We start from the raw sequence: 18,378 nt of genomic DNA on the forward strand, positions 1-18,378 counted from the left end.
ATGTTGGTGGCTGTGCAGCCGGTGCAACAGCTGTTTTGGGCTGGGAGCAGTGTTTGGACTCCCTTTGCCCTTGGTCACTTGTGGGCTTGTCATGGGCCTGGTGGGTCTTAGGCCTGGGGTTTCTCTCTAGGTCCAAGTTGGTTTGTTTTTCTTATGTTTAATTATTTTTCTGCTTTTTTCTTAGTAGTTTGGTTAATAAGTTGCTATCGTGTTTTGGTAGGACTAAGTGGGCTTAGTCCCAGTCTATGCACCTTGTGTGCCTTGTCTGCTCTAGGTAGGCAGCGAGTTCCTTGCTTGGTCAAATGGTCATTGCCTCCTAGTGGCATGGTGAAACTAAGTGTCACAGGAATATTTCAGTGGCAACATAGTGGGAAAGTTGTGCTATTTGTAATGATGCTTTTTCTTAATAGAGTTATCTTCCGGTATGTCACGACAATTGTAAAGCGAATGGAGTAGCCGATAGAGCACTCTTCGCTAGTTGGTGCTTACTAAAATACATTGTTTTAGTTGAGACTCCTGTTATTATCTCAGAAAATTCTCTTAATGCTTACTGTAATTTGGAGTTTAAGCATCATGTCCCCCCCATGTATTCTGCGGTTTCATTAATCAAGGCTTGAGGGCAGCTGCACCGGCTCTTATTAAAAAAAAAAAAAAAAAAGTGAGTTTTGGTGTAACATTTTGAGTCATGTGGGACTTTTCAAATGTTTTCGGTCTACGGATCTGATGTCACAGTAGTGACAGAGGCAAAGATATCAGGATACCAAGCCTTTGGCCGGGTGATTGGTTACGATTTAGTTAGAGCTCTAGTCTGTCTGTCATTGTATATCATGGGGGTAACAAGGGTGTTACTTGCGACTCATGAGTACACGTTTTTAAAAGAGAGTTTCGGGTGTATATTCTTTCATATATCCATTGTTCAAGAGGGACATGGGTTTTGTATTTAAAATGTGTGAGTATTCACTGGAGTTGAAATGGTGATTCATTGGCTAAAGCGTAAGTTGTTTGATTTTCTTATTTATTTTGTATTTTTTTGAATTGTTAGGCCTTTACGTAATCTCCTTAACTAAATTTTATGCATGAGTGCTATGATTTGATTTGTGTGATTTTAAGTGATCTCCTGAACTAATTTTATATGCAGGGATTACTGATTTTTACCTTGTGTGATTGTAAGTTCGGTTGTGTATTATGGAGTTAAATGTTGTTGCTTTAATATATTCATAAGTTGAGGAAATTATAAGCATGTTTGTTTTGAGTCATTTAGTTGAGTTTTACTCATACGAGCTTAAAAAGCTTACCGGGTTTGTTATTCCAACCCGGTGCACTATTCCCTGGTGTAGGAGTTATTCCTGCAAGTCAGGGAAATCAGGGTTGAGATCGTGGCTTCTTGTTGCAGCAGCGTTAGGTTTGGAACCTATTTTGTGTATCCACTGCTGTTTGTAGGTATGCTCCTTGTGAGCGTTTACATTTACTTTAATGCTTTCAAGTTTATGTAAATACTTAGTAATGTAATATGTGACTCTAGAGAACGAGTTGGTATTGACATTGTGACTTGGTTTGTTTGTTGCTTAGATTAAATGAAAAAAGTTTGTATGCATTTTGGGCGATTGTTGGTTTATCGCGTTTCGAATTTAAATTTTCTTTATTCGGAGCGTGACATGTAACCTTAGTGGTAAATAGCATGTCTAACCACATGTGTAATTAAGACCAGAGTAATCCAATCCAACCCTTTTTTTTGGCATCGCGACAGAGAAATGTGACGTTGAAAAAAAGGTTTAGTCAGCAACTCAGCATATACCTAATTAGACTTTTTGAATGTGTTTGTTAGGTCTAAGGTTTGTATGGGTTTATGTAAATCTTGTGAATTAGTGGTTAAGAATATTTGTCAGGTAAAATTATCAAAATTGTAGATAAGTGAATTATGTGGTTATTCTCTGATTTGGCGCTTAATGTCCCGATGGAATGGGAATTTCACCTATATCACCTGAATCATATTACCATGTAATTAATTTCATTAGGTGTATATATCTCCTGATTACCCTCATTACCACACTCATAATGATCTTCTAATCAATTACTACCTTCTGAATTAGAATTTCTCCACTTATATATATATATATATATAATCAACTAATGCTAATATATTATTAGAAAAAAGTCTGGGCAGAAACTCAATTGTTATTAATGCGTGTTTAAATCCTTACACAATTTTGCAGAACTAGTACTCCTTAATAAGAAATGGTAGTACGTAATCCAAGTAAAAATAATAGAAACTTGAAAAATGATGGAGAGATGACTGGCCAGAAAATAGGAGGGAACTAAAGTCATTGGGTGTGAGTTAGTTATAAAATATTACATTAGTTGCAAAATATTTTGATTTTACTGATAAGCCTTATCTTGTTTTTTGCTTTGTTTTCTCACTGGCTTTTTAGATCTTCCACGACTGATTCATTCAAACACCCACCAATTGAGGATCTCTAAGATCCTCTGTCATATCCAAACTTGATTCCTCCCCCTCCCCCCACATTTTTTCCTATATAAACTCTTCTGTTGCTTGCATTTCTCACAAGAAGAACACTCAGTAGTCAGTACCTCTCAGTTCCTCAAGTGACAATATGAGCAATTCAACTCAGCAAGATCAAAGAGTATTGCCTCTATGATGAATAGCTTTTATTATTTTTTGTATATTGTTCACTTCTTTTGTCAATAAGAGTGATTTAACATTGCTGCTATGCAATTCATTATATTGTGTAGGGAAATGAACAAGCGGGTGATAGAAGAACTCAGCAGCAAATTGATGCATCTAACTGGCTTCCCATAACTGCTGATAGGAAAGCAAAATGGTATTACTCGGCTTTCCACAATGTTACGGCAGTTGTTGGTGCAGGAGTTCTAGGGTTACCATATGCAATGTCACAAATTGGCTGGTAATATTTATTCTTTTCCTTTTACATTATATTTTGATAGCTTCTCAATTTATGCAATGTTGTTATTAGTAGAGTTTTGGTGGTGAACAAATGTTTCTCCGACTTTTACTTACCAAGTGATTCTGTATAAATAATTTATATTTCACTGACATTTGCATTATTTAGGGATCAAAATATTGTTTGGAGTTAGATTTTGTGGGTGTATATTATTACTTCAAAAATGTCAAATCATCAAATCAGAATTTCAAATGTGAATTGTATACTTTTAGTTTGATATTAATTGCTAATTATGTCATGTTTGCATATTGTTAGGGTTCCTGGAATGATAGTCCTTATTCTTTCTTGGTTGATCACATTCTACTCGTTCTGGCAACTTATTGAATTGCATGAGATAGTTCCGGGAAAACGATTTGATCGTTACCCAGAACTAGGGCAGCATTGTTTTGGACCCAAACTAGGGTATTGGATCGTCATGCCACAACAATTGATTGTGCAAGTGGCTTCAGGCATTGTGTATTGCGTCACAGGTGGGAAATCACTGAAGAAATTCTTTGAACTCCTCTGGCCAGTCTGGGGTGAATATAGAACAACATACTTCATCCTCTTTTTCATTTGCTTGCAATTTGGGATCTCCCAAGCTCCAAATTTCAATTCTTTGAAAGGAGTTTCTCTCCTGGCTGCACTCATGTCTATTGGGTAATTATTCACAATAACATTCATATATTCATTCTTGTGGATATTAAAAATGAGTAAATTAATGCATTTTTTTATAAAGTCTCTTATAATATATCAAGCAACTATACAATTTAAACATTACAATAAATTTGTCTCTCAATATTAATTCATTTAATTTTTCTAATGTCAATATCGTTGCAGTTATGCCTCGATAGCATTTGTGGCATCAACAATCCAGGGAGTAAATCATCGTGAGAATGTGACCTATGGGATTCGGTCTTCGACACTTGCTGGTCAAATCTTTGATCTCTTGAATGGGTGTGGAACAATAGCATTTGCTTTTGCGGGACATAGTGTAGCTCTAGAAATTCAAGCTACAATTCCATCAACTCCAGAGAAACCATCAAAACATGCTATGTGGAAAGGTGTTGTGGTAGCTTATGTTGTTGTAGCGTTTTGCTATCTCTCAGTTTCACTGTCCGGCTACTGGGCTTATGGCAGTCATGTAGAGGATGATGTTCTCATCTCACTAGATAAGCCTGCATGGCTAATTGCAGCGGCTAACTTCATGGTGTTTATTCATGTTATTGGAAGTTATCAGGTAAATTCAATAATAGTTTACATAGAATAGACATATAGAAGAATAAAATAAAAATACGAAAGCCAACATTAAATTAGTCACTAATGGCTAATAGTTTGTTATTCTTATTGCAGATCTTTAGTATGCCTGTATTTGACCAGATTGAGCAATATCTAGTAGAAAATCGAGGTTTCACCCCTGGACTACCTTTGCGCATCATTGCTCGTAGTTTATATGTTGGTATGTAAATTTTCATTTAAATAAAACTACTCACACCATATTCGGTTCTCATATTTTCTAACCACAATCTTGGAAGGGTGAGAATCATTTGCATCATAAGTTTATAATCATTTACATTTCAATTTATATACATCATAAGTTTCTTGAATGTAAGTATGCAACTTAATTGCAGAATCATCTAGCTTTAAGTTTCTTAGTACGTTATCATTTGTAATGTTCCTGATATTCGATACTCCTTTCATTTTTTCAGCTGCAGCAGGGTTTGTTGCAATGTGCATTCCATTTTTCGGAGGCTTGTTAGGATTATTTGGAGGATTGGTATTCGCATCCACATCATTTTTTGTAAGTTATTGATGACAAATTAAACTTTTCAAAACTATATGATAAACACAATATATAGATTGTAGTATACGAAATCTCTCAAACAATTATTGGAGAGTGCTTAAACTAGTGTACTTGATGCAGATGCCTTGTATTATGTGGATTGTCACCCAAAAACCAAAAGCATTTAGCTTTCACTGGATTTCTTCTTGGGTATGTAGAGCATTCTATCCTTATCAAGCTTTTAACTCTTGTCATATTTCTTTTGTGTGTCTATTGTCTCCACGTTCTCAAATCTAAAATTTTAGTTACATACTTACATGTGTGCATAAATTGATTTCAGATATCCATTGTTATTGGCGTTTTGCTGGCAGTTCTATCACCAATAGGAGGGGCACGTACAATTATTATGGCAGCCAAAACTTACAAACTCTTTTCTTAGTACACTCACAGACTGTTTTATTTATTTTTCTTAGAACAGATGAGATAGTCTGTAAGAGTGAGTTTAAGGATAAAATTTTTAATGTAGTCTTCTTTTCTGCAGTCTGTTTTTGGTTTTCTTGAAAAAAGAAAGCTCACTTTTTGTTTGAGCTATTTGTTGAAGAACAATGATTAATTAATAATTAGAGTTAATCTTCTTTATGGGCCTTTTGCAACTTCTTTATATTGCATGTAGAACAATTGTGAATATATAATAACTAGTACATGATTCCAATTTAAGTATTTAACCTTATACTTTTTTTTTTTGAATCAAGGAAGTCAGCCATTTATTGAAAGAATAAGAGTTTACACTGGACAAAGTTCAGCTGCAATTGCAGCTTGTAAGAAATCTGGAATTGAAAATACTTTTTAAGTATTTAACCTTATACTTAAAAAGAGGATACTTAACCTCATTTCTTTTCCATATATATATGAATTAAAGATATTATCGATGCTATAGAAGATACAGATCATGATGAGTGGATCATGTGTACACACTCTCTCTCTCTCTCTCTCTCTCTCTCTCTCTCTCTCTCTATCTATCTATCCATCTTTCCTACATGAGTCAAATTTAAGATCTTCTACTTAAAAAGAGGATATATGTCATATCTTCTTCATATAAAAATTAAAGATAATATCGATGCTATAGAAGATACAGATCATGATGATGGATTAGTTATCTATCTATGTATCCTATGTTGCCGCCGAACAACCACTCCGACGAACCGACGTCCAAGTGATGCGACGTGTTCTCGTCAGCGGTGGAATCCGTCCGCGCCGTTTGACCCTGCTACCTGGTCCACGATCCTCCGATGCTCAGGTTTTTGGTCACCGCTGCCTGCATTCTCTCTCTCTCTCTCTCTCTCTCTCTCTCTCCCGTTTGCCTTTGATGCTTCTACTTCTCTTCAGTCGCTTTGTTTAAGTTCTTTTTCTTCATCATTCCTTTTTGATTTTCTTCATTCATTACTTAAAATACCCTTTTTTTTTCTTTTGAATATAAAAAAGGAATTCAAACAAAACTAATAGCATAAAGGAACATACTTTAGATCTCAGAATTTTATACCAAATTTAGGATCCAAAATGAGGTTGGTTGATCCACATCATCAGTTTTAATATAATTTTTCCAACATGGCTAAACTAATTAACCCCATAATAAAAAACTTTAATTAAATATATTTAACATTAAATTCTGATAATATTCTAAAAATCAACCTTCTTCCCCAGAGTGATTCCCAAAATTGATCCACAATATAACAAAGTGTTAATGAAAAGTTTTGATCGATTTATACCCATGGAATCAATAACAATCAAGAGCACAACTAATCATAGAAATCAATAAGACATGAACGTGTATGAGATCAATTTTGTATATTAGTAGCACAGTTTCATCTTCATCGTGTTGATATTCTGATTTCCAATGCTATTTATAGCCTCCAGGTGCTAAATCTCATATCATCTTCTTTAGACTTAATTTGAAGCATATTTTATTGCACTTTTGAGGCATCCTTCTAATGAATACCATCGATTCATAGGTAATATATCTCCAATGATGTTATCTCAAGAGTTTCTGATTTTCAACTTTTTTCTAAAATATTAATTAATTGATATAAATACATGTTGGAAATTATAAGATGAGATGGCAGATGTCACATGAATGATTAGGGATATTTTGGCAAATACTTAGGTGGGGGTTTCCCCACCACGTGTCCCTACGGCAGGCCAATCAGGAGGAATTTTTTTTTTCTTTTCCGAAAACACCCCTGCTCCTTAAATATACAATACCCAAAACACCCCCCTTCTGGGAGGTGATTGGTCTGCCGTAGGGACACGTGGTGCGGGTGCCCCACGCAAGTTTCTCTCGGATATTTTTAGCATCTCTAGCACTACTCTAACAGAAATAATACAAAAAATAAAAAAATAAAAAAATTGACGCACAGTGTAAGAATAAATGAAAGTGATCGAGAGCAAGAGCTCTCCCTCTTCCTTTCTTCTGGTGGCAGCGATACCTAGCTTGTCGTTCTTCTTGTGTTTGTGGTTCGCCAGTTCGCACTAGCGCCGTCATGGTCTAGGCCTCTAGGGTTTGCATTCTCTTGACTAGCTGTTGCACTGCAACTAGGGCTGTCACTCGGTCAGTTCGAATCGGTTATAGACTTATAGGTATTACCAACTTCAAAACCAAAGCTTTCGGTTTTAAAATTGAGGTACCAATTACCAACCAAAATTTTCGGTTTTTAATCATAACTACCAAATTCGGTATTACCAACTTTAGAACAACTAATTCTTTGTAATTAAAATTAGAACGAACAAAACTAGGTTCTTCAATTTTATAGTCGTAAACTTTGTACTCATCTCCTAATTATAGCTTTCTTTTGTATATATGACATCAAGTTTGAGTCATTTTCAATAAAACTACGTTATTTAACCATCTTTGACTAGGTTACTTAAAATACATGTACTATTATGTAGTATATGTAGTAATGTTCATACTATTATGAAAAATTTTATGTTTATTTCTTAATATACATGTATGTGTATTAAAAACCACAGTATATAAAGCTAATATTTAGATAATCGATAGATTCGGTATTTACCAAAACCAAACCAACTTTTTCGGTAATTTTCGATTTTGGTTTTATCGGTCTCGGTTACCAAAAAGTTGGTTTACCAAACTTATAACATCGGTTGGTATTCGGTCGGTTTAGTAATTACCAAACCAAGTGGCAGCCCTAACTGCAACGATGACAGCCTGAAAGCTGACTTCCGGTTCCAACTTCCAATATTCGTCGGGTGCATTTAGCCGCAACCTTTGATAATAATAACATGAACTAGCTCATACATGCATGCCATGCTCAAGAATATGCATTACAAGAGAAAACTAACCAAGGAAAACCAAAGAAAATTCAAATACACGGTCTCAAAAAGCATCTGAGCTTTAGGTGTTTCCATTTTATTTTATTTTTTGGTTACAGTTAAAAACCTAAAGAGGGAAGAGGATAGCTTCCCCAACACATGTACACCCTACATACCTCAATTAAAGCTTAATTTATTATAATTTTCAGTCAAGCATAGGAGCAATGGCGGACGAGTGATTTTCAGATTTTGATTTTTATTACCTGATTGCTGCGACTTACTGTCTTCTCTTTCTTCTTTCTTGCTTTCTGGTGTTCTGCATTAAAGCCCTAGTTCAGGTGTAATTCTGTTTTCTGGAAGAAGATGAAAATATATTGTTCAAGACTTCAAGTCATGTTGCATTCATGGGGGTGTTTTTTGACAACCAGTTTTTCTTATATTTTTTTTATTAACATCTATTTTCTGAGGATGATGGTCTGTAATCTTTGTATGAATTATATGAATTGAGCATCTGAATTATACTTTAATGCAATCTACAACTCCTATTTATTAAGACTGGTAGTCCATGTTCTGTTCTTTTTTATTTTGTTACACGGTTTTACCAAGTTGGAACTTAAACTCTGTTTCTTTTTGCATTCATTTGCTTCCCATTTTTTCGCTTGCCTTTTTTTGTGTACTATTATTAATTTGGTTTGTTCCATAAATTATATTTTACAAAATGTAAAGCTTACACAACGTACTGGTGCAAATATGTTAATGAACAATTACTCTACTGTACAGCAGAGTAATTAACTATTTAATTATCTTCCATCTACCTGTCTGCGATTACTTTGTTTTATTTACCTTCTCACTGGAACTTGTATGATGCATACGACAGACGCGGGAAGCTCTAATGAACACCTCTAAAATGAAGATTTTATGAGGATTTTCTAATTAACGCTTCTGAGACCTACTTTTCGATAATACTTCGACAAATCAACCGTTAGATGTATAGATATTCATGAGTATATCACTTATGTAAATTTTCAATCAAATTAAAAATCGTTAATGTACCAAAATAGATCAAATCAATGGACAAATCAAATATTTCAAACCTGAACATTTTATGTTCATAAATGATAAATCACAATATAAATTCCTTAATGATTTTCAATTTAGTTAAAAATTTACAAAAATGATCTACTCATGAATACCTAAACATCTAACAGTTGATTTGTCAAAATGTGATCAACAGTGGGTCTTACAATCTTTTATTAGAAAGTTCTCATGAAGTCCTCATTATAATGGTCCTCATTAAAACAGTAAAACCCCACACTCTAGGACAGACTACTTTTGTAGCATTCCAATTTTGATCAAATTAGCTGTTGTTCACCTGATTTCATGTTCTTTCTTGCTTAGCCACATGGAAACTTTGACAGGACAAGCATGAGGAAATGCTTCTTTGGTTTGGTATAATCGAAAAGGAGAAACAATCTGACATTAGTTATGCTAGGCTCACAATCTGTTCATTTAATCATTTTTTTTTTGCCCTCATATATATTTATTTCTGCGTCCACCACTGAATAGGAGAGATGAGATGAGATTCAAATTCAAAAGTTAATAAACATTTAGAAGCAAGAGTAATTCCAACTGTTTTCAATAACACTATTGTAGGCTACAGTGACCTTACGTGATTAGTATCATCCTTTAATTATTGAAAGTATTCCAAATTATCAAGCTGATTATACTATGAACATCAGTCCATCACTTCTATTATATATATCTGCCCAGCTTGCCGGCTACAACAGGGAGGGGAAGTAAAATTCCTCACTAAAATCTCTAAAACGTATCTAAAACTTAACAGAATTAAACCTTGAACTTGTAAGGTTCATTTTCATTTGCATTCTAAACACCCATGACTCATGGACATAGAGATCAACTAGTCTCACTTCCAAATTGTTTCTGGATATCCTGGAAGGATACAGTTGCAGATCCCCTCCTTTTAGCCCTTGGCTGAGATGAATGCTCCCTCCAACCAGTCATATAAATAACCTACAAAGCCCAAGGACATTGTCATGCAAGTATCTAACCACATTTCCCGCATTCATTTAGCAACTACAGAAGCCTGACACAAAATATTCTCCTATAGTCCGTTTTATCGATTATTATCCATTTACTTTTCAAGTGGTTAACAAAAACAAAACAGGTGGGCTATAACCTCATTCCATCTTCAGTGACAAAGCTTAATGGCACAGAGAACACAAGAGATGAGATGAACTCTAAACAATGTCAAGTATAGGATTTCAGTCGGGATTCGGGAGACTTCATATTGTGCAAAGGTAAAAAGACATCTCAAACCACTGACAACTTGAAGATTCTCTATTAACCAGGCTAAAACCAAAGACAGAATCACAACAATTAAGCCAAACTAGGGTGCACATCAAGACAGTTAACCACTTAGAATAGGTACAACTCAGATCTAGACTAGGTAGGCTCCTGAAACCACCAAATAGGTTGACCACTTAGCACAGCTCAAACTCTTTAGGAGGTTTCCAACCTTTCAGGGCTAGAACTCTAATTAATAAGCGTTCCGGCTCAAACCCTACTCCTAGTTGGCGGATCACTACTTTGACAAGGCTGCCCACTACTTTGGAAGAGTTGATCAATCTAACCTACCCTCTTAAGGAATCAAACTGAGGTTGATCACAATTATATGATTTTATGGTTTCCTATTTTGCTCTTTTGCAAAGGGGAAATGATGAAGTAAAAAGTGGATGTGGTTTGAATAACTGAACTAGATGGTCTAGCAACCCCAACAATTGGGTGCTCATCTCTAGCATAAATCGCCCCGCACTTTGGGATTAAAATCAGGTCACATCAGCAGGCATACTTGCTAAGTAGAAGTGTTCATTCTTTCCAAACCCACTGACTCACGTATATAACCATCTTAATTACAATGTTTTTGCCTCATATGAAAACACTGGTTGATGCATACTTTATTAATTTTGGACCATTAATATTTAAGCTATCAATTGTATAGGAACTTATTAGATTGTATTTTGCTCACCTGAAAGGTTGCAGGGATGGTGCCATCTTCTGCTGCAAACATTGAATCATAAATTGCTGCAGTGGCAAGGGCTGTATCTCTCTTGAGCATCTTATTTTAATTACGGGGACAACACATAATCAATATGAATTTGATAAAAATAGAACATGCTTATTACTTGATAATGCAAGAAAAACAAAGTTTGTGTCCCAAAGTAAAAATATCTTACAGGGTTCCTTTGTAGAAGGGCATTGGTTTCACCCATTGCACGCAGATGCTCTATGAGATCCAGAGCTACACCAAAATCAAAAAATTGAAAAGAAGAAAAAAGAATAAAATTTGAAAGTTAGGCACGAGTTGGAAAATGAGATCACGTGTATTAAGAAGTTGAACTTCAAGCATGTCAAGATCTATTAAAAAGTTGTACGTCGAAACAGAATCAGGCCCCTAGCATGTGCAAGAGGTGTCATGGGAGAGGTCATCTATAGTTGGCCTTGTTATATACAAATCTGTGCATTACTGATACTAACCTATAAACATGTGTCTTCACACCGATACTGAAAAATTTAAAATAAAACAAAGGGTCGTCATTTCAAAATTCAGATGACTCGGCAGTTCATATTGTTCTAAAATCTAAAGAGATCAGGAGGAGTTAGACCAAGTTTACATGCCACTTTAACTGCCACATAAATTAAATCAGGCCTAAGAATATGTAGTCTATTTAGCATTCACATAAAGTCCAGTTATTAATCATGCTCATCCAAAACTTCCTATATGAGAAAGGGGAAAGTAACCACCAGTAGATAGGCTACTATACTTGGTTTGATTTATGTATTGCTCATGTGACAGAATACTGTTAAACTTAAAGAATGATATAAGCATGAACATTGGAACTGTGGGAAGGGAGTTGGTATATCAAAGGAGCCTTGGCTAGTAAATTCAGAAGTAACAAATTTTCTATTAGAGGCCAAACTGTAACATAGAGAAGGGAATGCTCACCACTTGGATATCTCACTACATATTCATCAACATCAACACCTGGAAGGGTAAAACCTGCCCTGGTCAAAAGATTTCCTGCATCCCGCACCTAACTCAAAAAAAAAAAAAAAAAAAAAAAAAAAACAGGGTTCACCTACCCAAATTTCAACCACATGCACCATTGCAATTTTATATAAGGAAAAGAAAATGAAAAAAAAAAAAAAAAAAAAAGACAACAGTGCATGAAGGAATGAATTTTACTTGTGTATAGGAACATAAGGAAATGCCTCAAACAGAGCATAATCAACCAAAAACATATATATCAAGAAGGTAATATAGAAAATATCCTGCAACATTGGCCCCAATGACATTATTACTAAACTTCCTAGATGCCCTGTTTGAATGGCAAATAGTATATACCAAAAGCCCACATCAGCTGTCATTCCTATCAATCTGGCAAATAACCTATTTGCCAATTTGAGAGAATTTTATTATAACTAATTACAGAAAACAACTTTCAACACTCTTAAAAACAATCCATATCCAACGAACAGACGATCTATATTCATACAGGGAAAAAAAAATTCCACATCCAACCACTGTTGAAACTACCAACAATGCTCAAAGCATTTAATGGATACAGTCAATTCTGCCAAGAAGGTTGCAACTACCATTCCAAAACCAACAAGAAGTTAGCAGAAGAAAATTTAGGAAGTACAAAAAGGTTGCCTCTTATTTTAAAAGGGATGTCTAATGTCATTGTAAATAAGTATATAAAATTCCAGGGTCGAGGCATTGGCGAGGTTCGCTTGAGGCAAGGCGGTGGCAAATAGCCCATGGTGTAAAGTTGTTAGGTGAAATGTCAAAGTCGTAACCTTCGAACTAAAATAAAACATAAAATATAATAAAAAAGAATAATTTAAAAGGTACTATAATGCAAGAGGCAGACCCCTCATTTATCCTTTATCCCACTCAACCGGTCTTAAAAACAGACTTCAAAGTCTAAACTGAAATAACACCTCTGGAACACAAACCAAGGATAGCCATAAATATTGCTTGGAATTCCAATTTCACATCCTAAAAACCAAAACCAAAGAGTTTCAAATCGTCTGTTGACTAAGTCCGCTTACTCGGACTGTTATCCTAGACTGCAGAAGCCGCAAAGGATTCTATCTGAACGACTTGGATCACTTGGAAGGCTAAGTTAAATTTTTATTGTCAACATCACCTGTGTAGAATTTGAAGTTATTGCAACCACTGGACTCAAGTATCACCATTTAACTATAACAATTCGTGTCTCGAAAGGATTTTACACCTAAATGCCTCAAGGGTTATGTACTCTTATTCCCTGACATAAATTCCTAAATGGCTTGGCGTTAAAAAACATTAATAAATATATATAAATACCAATATTCCTCTGAGTTCAACCATTCAGCATATTAAGGAAATTTCAGAGATGTAAAGGAAAGGATGACTGCCTCTCAACTCCAGGACTCTACCACTGTAATTTAAAGACGCCAGAAAGATCCTCATCCATTAACAAGGGAATTGCCAGAAAGTATTAAAAAGAACACATTTTCCACAGGAAATGAAATAATAAGCAAAAAATAAAAAATGGCTGCTTGGACTCATCAGACAAAAAAAAAATCAATGCAATAAATTATACTTGTGCCAGAGGCGATATTCGTGGACTGATGCCTCCTTCGCGCTCCATTTGTGCCACAGTGCATGCAATTCTCAGCTCTCTAGTAACAGTAAAGCATAAGTAATCAACTGTAGATTCTTTAAGTATTAACTATTTCAACATATGTAACAGATAAACAAAGAATAACTACTTTAAGGTTTCCCCGCCAAGAATTGCTGCTAAAAATAAGCCATCTGGCTTTAATGCCAATCTGCACTGTCAAACATAAATATTATCTTAGATATTTCCATACATTGTGACATGAATACTATGAAGACGAACTAATGATACTTGTGATCATATAACAGTACAAATAAAGAACAGAACAAATAAAATAAAGATTCATGTAAGCAAGTCTTCAATAAATATTCATGAAGTAGTTCCCATAGCAATAGCAATCAAATTTACGAATCAGCCAATGAAACTACAAGCAGTATAGTTCCTTAAAATGTATTTTGCTGTAACTCCTGCAATAAGTCTAAACGTCTACATAGTATTTGGTGCATATCTGGTTTTCAGCACCAAGTATTTGATATCCTAGAGAAAGCATCAGTTTTTATTAGCAAACCCATGTGCTATTATTCTCTACTCAAATCAAACAGCTTTTTTATTCTCTCATGAATCACACGGTTTGTCAGTGTATGAGTGTGTAAGCAAGTACTTGGTGTGCAAATATGTATTTGTTGACTAATGCTATGTTCTACTTTGAACTCTGCAAATTTTTGATATAGAGTAGGATTTGGACTAAAAAAGAGTTGAGATTATGTAGTGAAGTCAAAGATATGAAGATAGTTTCCTAAAATTTAATGTTTTGGTACACATATATATATATATATATTACATTTCACTACTGCAGTAGCATAAACAGGCATTTCAGAGCTTACTGTATATATAAATCAAACAAGCATGATTTATCAAGGTCTTTTTTCTTTATTATCTTTCATGAATGTTTTCCCTCATCCCCACAAGAATTATTACGGATCCAATATTCCGTCTCGATGCTTATAACTTACAACAACAGTAGCGAAAGTACCTGTATCATGGCTCCTGGAAGATCATTTGTCCAATGAAGGCCCAAGCAACTTATTACCAGATCTAGAGAACTTCACATAAAATTAGAGGATATCAATTAAACTTAAAATTCCCACAAAAAGATATATTCAACATAACAAAGTTATTAACAACCGAGGTAGAGGGATACCTTTCTTTAATGGGCAAAAACTCTTCGTCACCAACCATGAAGGATGTTTCAATGTTTTCATTCTGTACCTCATCCTCAGCATTTCTACATCGTTGTACCATGTCATATGATGTAGACATCATAATGAGCTTTTCAATGGCACCTAATAATGAAAAAAAGATAAGCACCTGAATTATCGCAACTAAGGAATCTTAAGATACCATATGATGTAACAATTATAATGAACATTCCACTTTATCCTTGGTCATATTCACTCCGAAACTACTAGTTCAATTGAGTAATGTTAAAGAGAATCTTCTTACCTCGACCATGGAGCAAGCGCCTGATGGCTTCCAAAGAACCTCCCAAACATAATGCTGTTGGAAATGTTTTCTTACAATCCTGTAACATCACACATCGCAATTTAAGAGAAAAAAAAAATCGTGCAAGTATAAAGGTGACTCATGACATAACAGAGTTCTAAAAATTTGCATATGAATATATCAATTAAGCACTCTCAAGATCTGGCAAGTAAATATATCACTACTCTCGTGACAATTACATTTTCTTAAGTCCTAAGTGAAAACTTTCATTCAGAATATTGAGCACTGGAAGCAACACCAAATGTAGCTGTTATCCTACATTCTAGTATTTAGTAATAATTGCATATATGTTATCCAAAACATGACGTAACTTCTTCAGGGATGAGGAATTTTCTGGGGAGAGATGAGGCTCTTCTAGGGCAGTGTCTATGGAGATTTTAGAAGGAAAGAGTCCTTATGATATGTTGTCATTAGATGTAAAGATGGACACAATATTGCACTACCTGGGATTCCAATATTGAGCTCCACAGTTCATGAAGATGTTGTGGGAAATTACAAAAGGGTAATGTTCAGGGATGAATTAATGCTATCATTGAAAAGTTCAAGGAAAGCTATTTTGCAAGGATTTGATTTGTTTCCTGCGGCTGCCAACTTGTAGCGGAATATGGAGAAAGGGTAAGGTTTTGGGAGGAAAGATCAGTGGGCGAAACAGCTCTTTTCCATTAATATCCACATTTCTACAGATAGATTACTACCAATTGTCCCAACTAGTATATCTACTAATGCTTATAGATTTCTTATGAGTTGGGATTTTCGTTCAAGGAGAAACTTGAGTGCCGTGGAATGGGGAAGCTCTTCTCCTTATTATCTCCGCTTGAAGTGTTGTTCTTGTCAACCAAACAAGACTATGGAGGCTTTTCACGAATGCCAAGCAAACCCTATTCACCCAAGCTGATTAGCAACCATTCTTTTCCTCAAACCATTGCCTAATCTGTAATTTGAAAGGTTCGAGTCCTTCCTAAAGTTCAGGTATTTGTTTGCTCATGTGAAAGTAATACCTCTGCTATAGTTTCTAGGAGGATATTCTGCATGTGTATCCCCATATTAGTGCATGATGTGCAAAGGGAGTAGAGATTAAGTTTTAGATTTTCCAGTTCTTGAAGCTCTTTGGAGAAGCGTGTTTAGGGGAATTTATGTGAGCTGGGAAATGCCAGCTGATTGTGTGATATCACTGCGTGAAAGGTAAAATTGTTGTGGAAGGAGAATGAAGGTATTGGTTCTAGGGGATGTGCTGTAATGGCTATGTTTTGGGTCCTTCGATTGGAGAGGGGCAGAAGTTTGAGAATGCAAGAGAAGCATCAACATAGGCTTCAGTTTCTTCAGATTCTGTAAACATCGCATCTTTGGCTATTCTGTTAGATTCAAACGCAGTAGGTAGTTAGTTTCTTTATGAATCTGCTTGATGCTTCTCTCTGAAGTGATGGGGCTTTTTAGGGCTTTTTCTTTTACTCAATGACTCAATATATTGTACACTCTAAATCTACTTTATCCTCTTGTGTTAGGGAAATTTTTTATATTTTGAAAAGAAAATGTACATAAATTATTATTAACAAGATGAAGTGAATGCAATTGCAGGATTCCACTGAGAAGGTTAGCACTAGGATTATTACCTAAATACATCAGATGTTGGCGAAATCCTATGCACTTGGAATGGTTTTGTATTATTACGAGGCAAGCATTTGATACCATATCATTTCTCCAAGTACATCTAATACGAGCCTAGGAATCAAGCTTCTGCATAATCGGAAAGAAACATATTATAAGAAACCGGCCTTAAGTTTTCGAAGGAAACAAACATAAACTCCATCACTCAACCACATCAAACCAGCATAAAGAATTGCATGCATTAAGCAATCATGCCTCACTATCTATTGAGATACTAGTAACTAAGCCAAGAAATGCTATAAGCAAACGAAACTGACTAATTGAGAGAAGCTATCATTTTACCTCCAATCGATCTAATAGGTTGTCAGCCACAGAATCAACAAAGGAATCTTTGGAACGCATCAGCCATGAAGCTCGATCAAGCTGTAGCCAAGATAAAACTGCTCGGGATCAAATCAATTTTAACTGACACAGTAATTACATGATCCAATTCCTGAATTGGGAGAGTCGGTAGGAATTTGTGAAGGAGAAGAAGAAGGTAGGACCTGTTTGCGTCGGAAATCGCGATCGAAGACCTTGAACCGGGAGCTTTGAACTGCGTCGGAGTGGCTGTCCGTACAGAAAGCGGTGGAGATGGAGATCGAGTGTGGGGCTTCTTCTAGGGTTCTGGTCCGCCATAACGAGCTTCTCCGGTAGAGAGAACGCCAGGGTTTCATTTTAAATGTGGAAAGTTGGAGCTGTGGTTTTGAATTTTATGAAACAAACAGAGAAGAGAGAGGAACGGGAGAGTGGTGAAAGAGCGAAACTGGGACTTTTGAACCGAGGAACCGAAGAACCGACCCGAAATGGTCGGTTCGGTGCGGTTCCGGAGGCTGAATAATTCGGTTTCTAGAGTGAAACCGACCCGATAAAGACCTCCTCGGTTCGGTTCTCAGTCTAAGAACCGGTAGGAACCGATAATTTTACTTAAAATACAAGTGCATGTATTAGGTACATGTATTAGGTATGATAAGTCATGACTATGAATATTTTTTTTTTTTTTGAAAATTCACGACTATGAATATCTTAACAATTAGCAATTTGAAAAAAGAAACAAATTTAAAAATAAATTATTCATGCATACTTAAAGATCAAACGGTTTGATTTGTTAAAATATAATCGAAAAGTGGGCATCCCAAACAGTTAATTAGAAGTCTTCAACTAGTTATCATTTTCAAGGTTTTCAGCCTCTCCCACAGGTATATAACTTGAACACCTCATACTCATACCCCAAATTCATTTCCAAAACTCGATCAAAACCTCTCCTCTCGTACATTTTTTTTATTTTTCATTCGAAAATTTTTCTTTTATTTTTTGCATCCCATACACGGTGTGTGTTGATCGATAGTCTGTCTCATTTTCACACGTGTGATGGGTGGAGGGTTCTTTGCTCAATGCTGGTTCGAAATCAAAG

At 35.4% G+C, this 18,378-nt stretch overlaps 2 protein-coding genes across 2 annotated transcripts; one reads left to right on the forward strand and one right to left on the reverse strand.

Moving 5' to 3' along the window:
• Positions 1 to 2,562: 2,562 nt before the first annotated feature.
• Positions 2,563 to 5,382, forward strand: LOC133706742 (lysine histidine transporter-like 5). Its single transcript, XM_062132281.1, has 8 exons — positions 2,563 to 2,642; positions 2,752 to 2,924; positions 3,237 to 3,620; positions 3,801 to 4,200; positions 4,314 to 4,419; positions 4,670 to 4,761; positions 4,885 to 4,953; positions 5,084 to 5,382. Exons 1-8 carry the CDS (start codon positions 2,613 to 2,615, stop codon positions 5,180 to 5,182), a joined length of 1,353 nt encoding a protein of 450 aa, XP_061988265.1. The 5' UTR covers positions 2,563 to 2,612; the 3' UTR covers positions 5,183 to 5,382.
• Positions 5,383 to 9,647: 4,265 nt separating this feature from the next.
• On the reverse strand, positions 9,648 to 17,853 carry LOC133706415 (putative methyltransferase At1g22800, mitochondrial). Its single transcript, XM_062131944.1, has 11 exons — positions 17,471 to 17,853; positions 17,268 to 17,348; positions 15,261 to 15,339; positions 14,959 to 15,100; positions 14,791 to 14,860; positions 13,909 to 13,973; positions 13,740 to 13,818; positions 12,095 to 12,182; positions 11,325 to 11,389; positions 11,117 to 11,206; positions 9,648 to 10,101 (listed from the first exon to the last, which is right to left on the reverse strand). The coding sequence occupies exons 1-11, from the start codon at positions 17,639 to 17,641 to the stop codon at positions 9,985 to 9,987; spliced, it is 1,047 nt and encodes a 348-aa protein (XP_061987928.1). The 5' UTR covers positions 17,642 to 17,853; the 3' UTR covers positions 9,648 to 9,984.
• Between the last annotated feature and the right edge of the window lie 525 nt (positions 17,854 to 18,378).

The sequence above is a fragment of the Rosa rugosa genome, chromosome 4 (genome assembly GCF_958449725.1).
Source record: "Rosa rugosa chromosome 4, drRosRugo1.1, whole genome shotgun sequence".
In the NCBI taxonomy this organism is placed as follows: Eukaryota; Viridiplantae; Streptophyta; class Magnoliopsida; order Rosales; family Rosaceae; genus Rosa; species Rosa rugosa.

Coding starts and splice junctions, on each gene's coding strand:
- LOC133706742 (XM_062132281.1), top strand. CDS start 2,613: ATGAGCAATTCAACTCAGCAAGATCAAAGA. Junction 2,925..3,236: donor GCAATGTCACAAATTGGCTG/GTAATATTTATT, acceptor GCATATTGTTAG/GGTTCCTGGAATGATAGTCC. Junction 4,201..4,313: donor ATGTTATTGGAAGTTATCAG/GTAAATTCAATA, acceptor TTCTTATTGCAG/ATCTTTAGTATGCCTGTATT.
- LOC133706415 (XM_062131944.1), bottom strand. CDS start 17,641: ATGAAACCCTGGCGTTCTCTCTACCGGAGAAGCTCGTTATGGCGGACC. Junction 15,340..17,267: donor ACCTATTAGATCGATTGGAG/GTAAAATGATAG, acceptor GTGATGTTACAG/GATTGTAAGAAAACATTTCC. Junction 14,861..14,958: donor TTTTTGCCCATTAAAGAAAG/GTATCCCTCTAC, acceptor TTTTATGTGAAG/TTCTCTAGATCTGGTAATAA.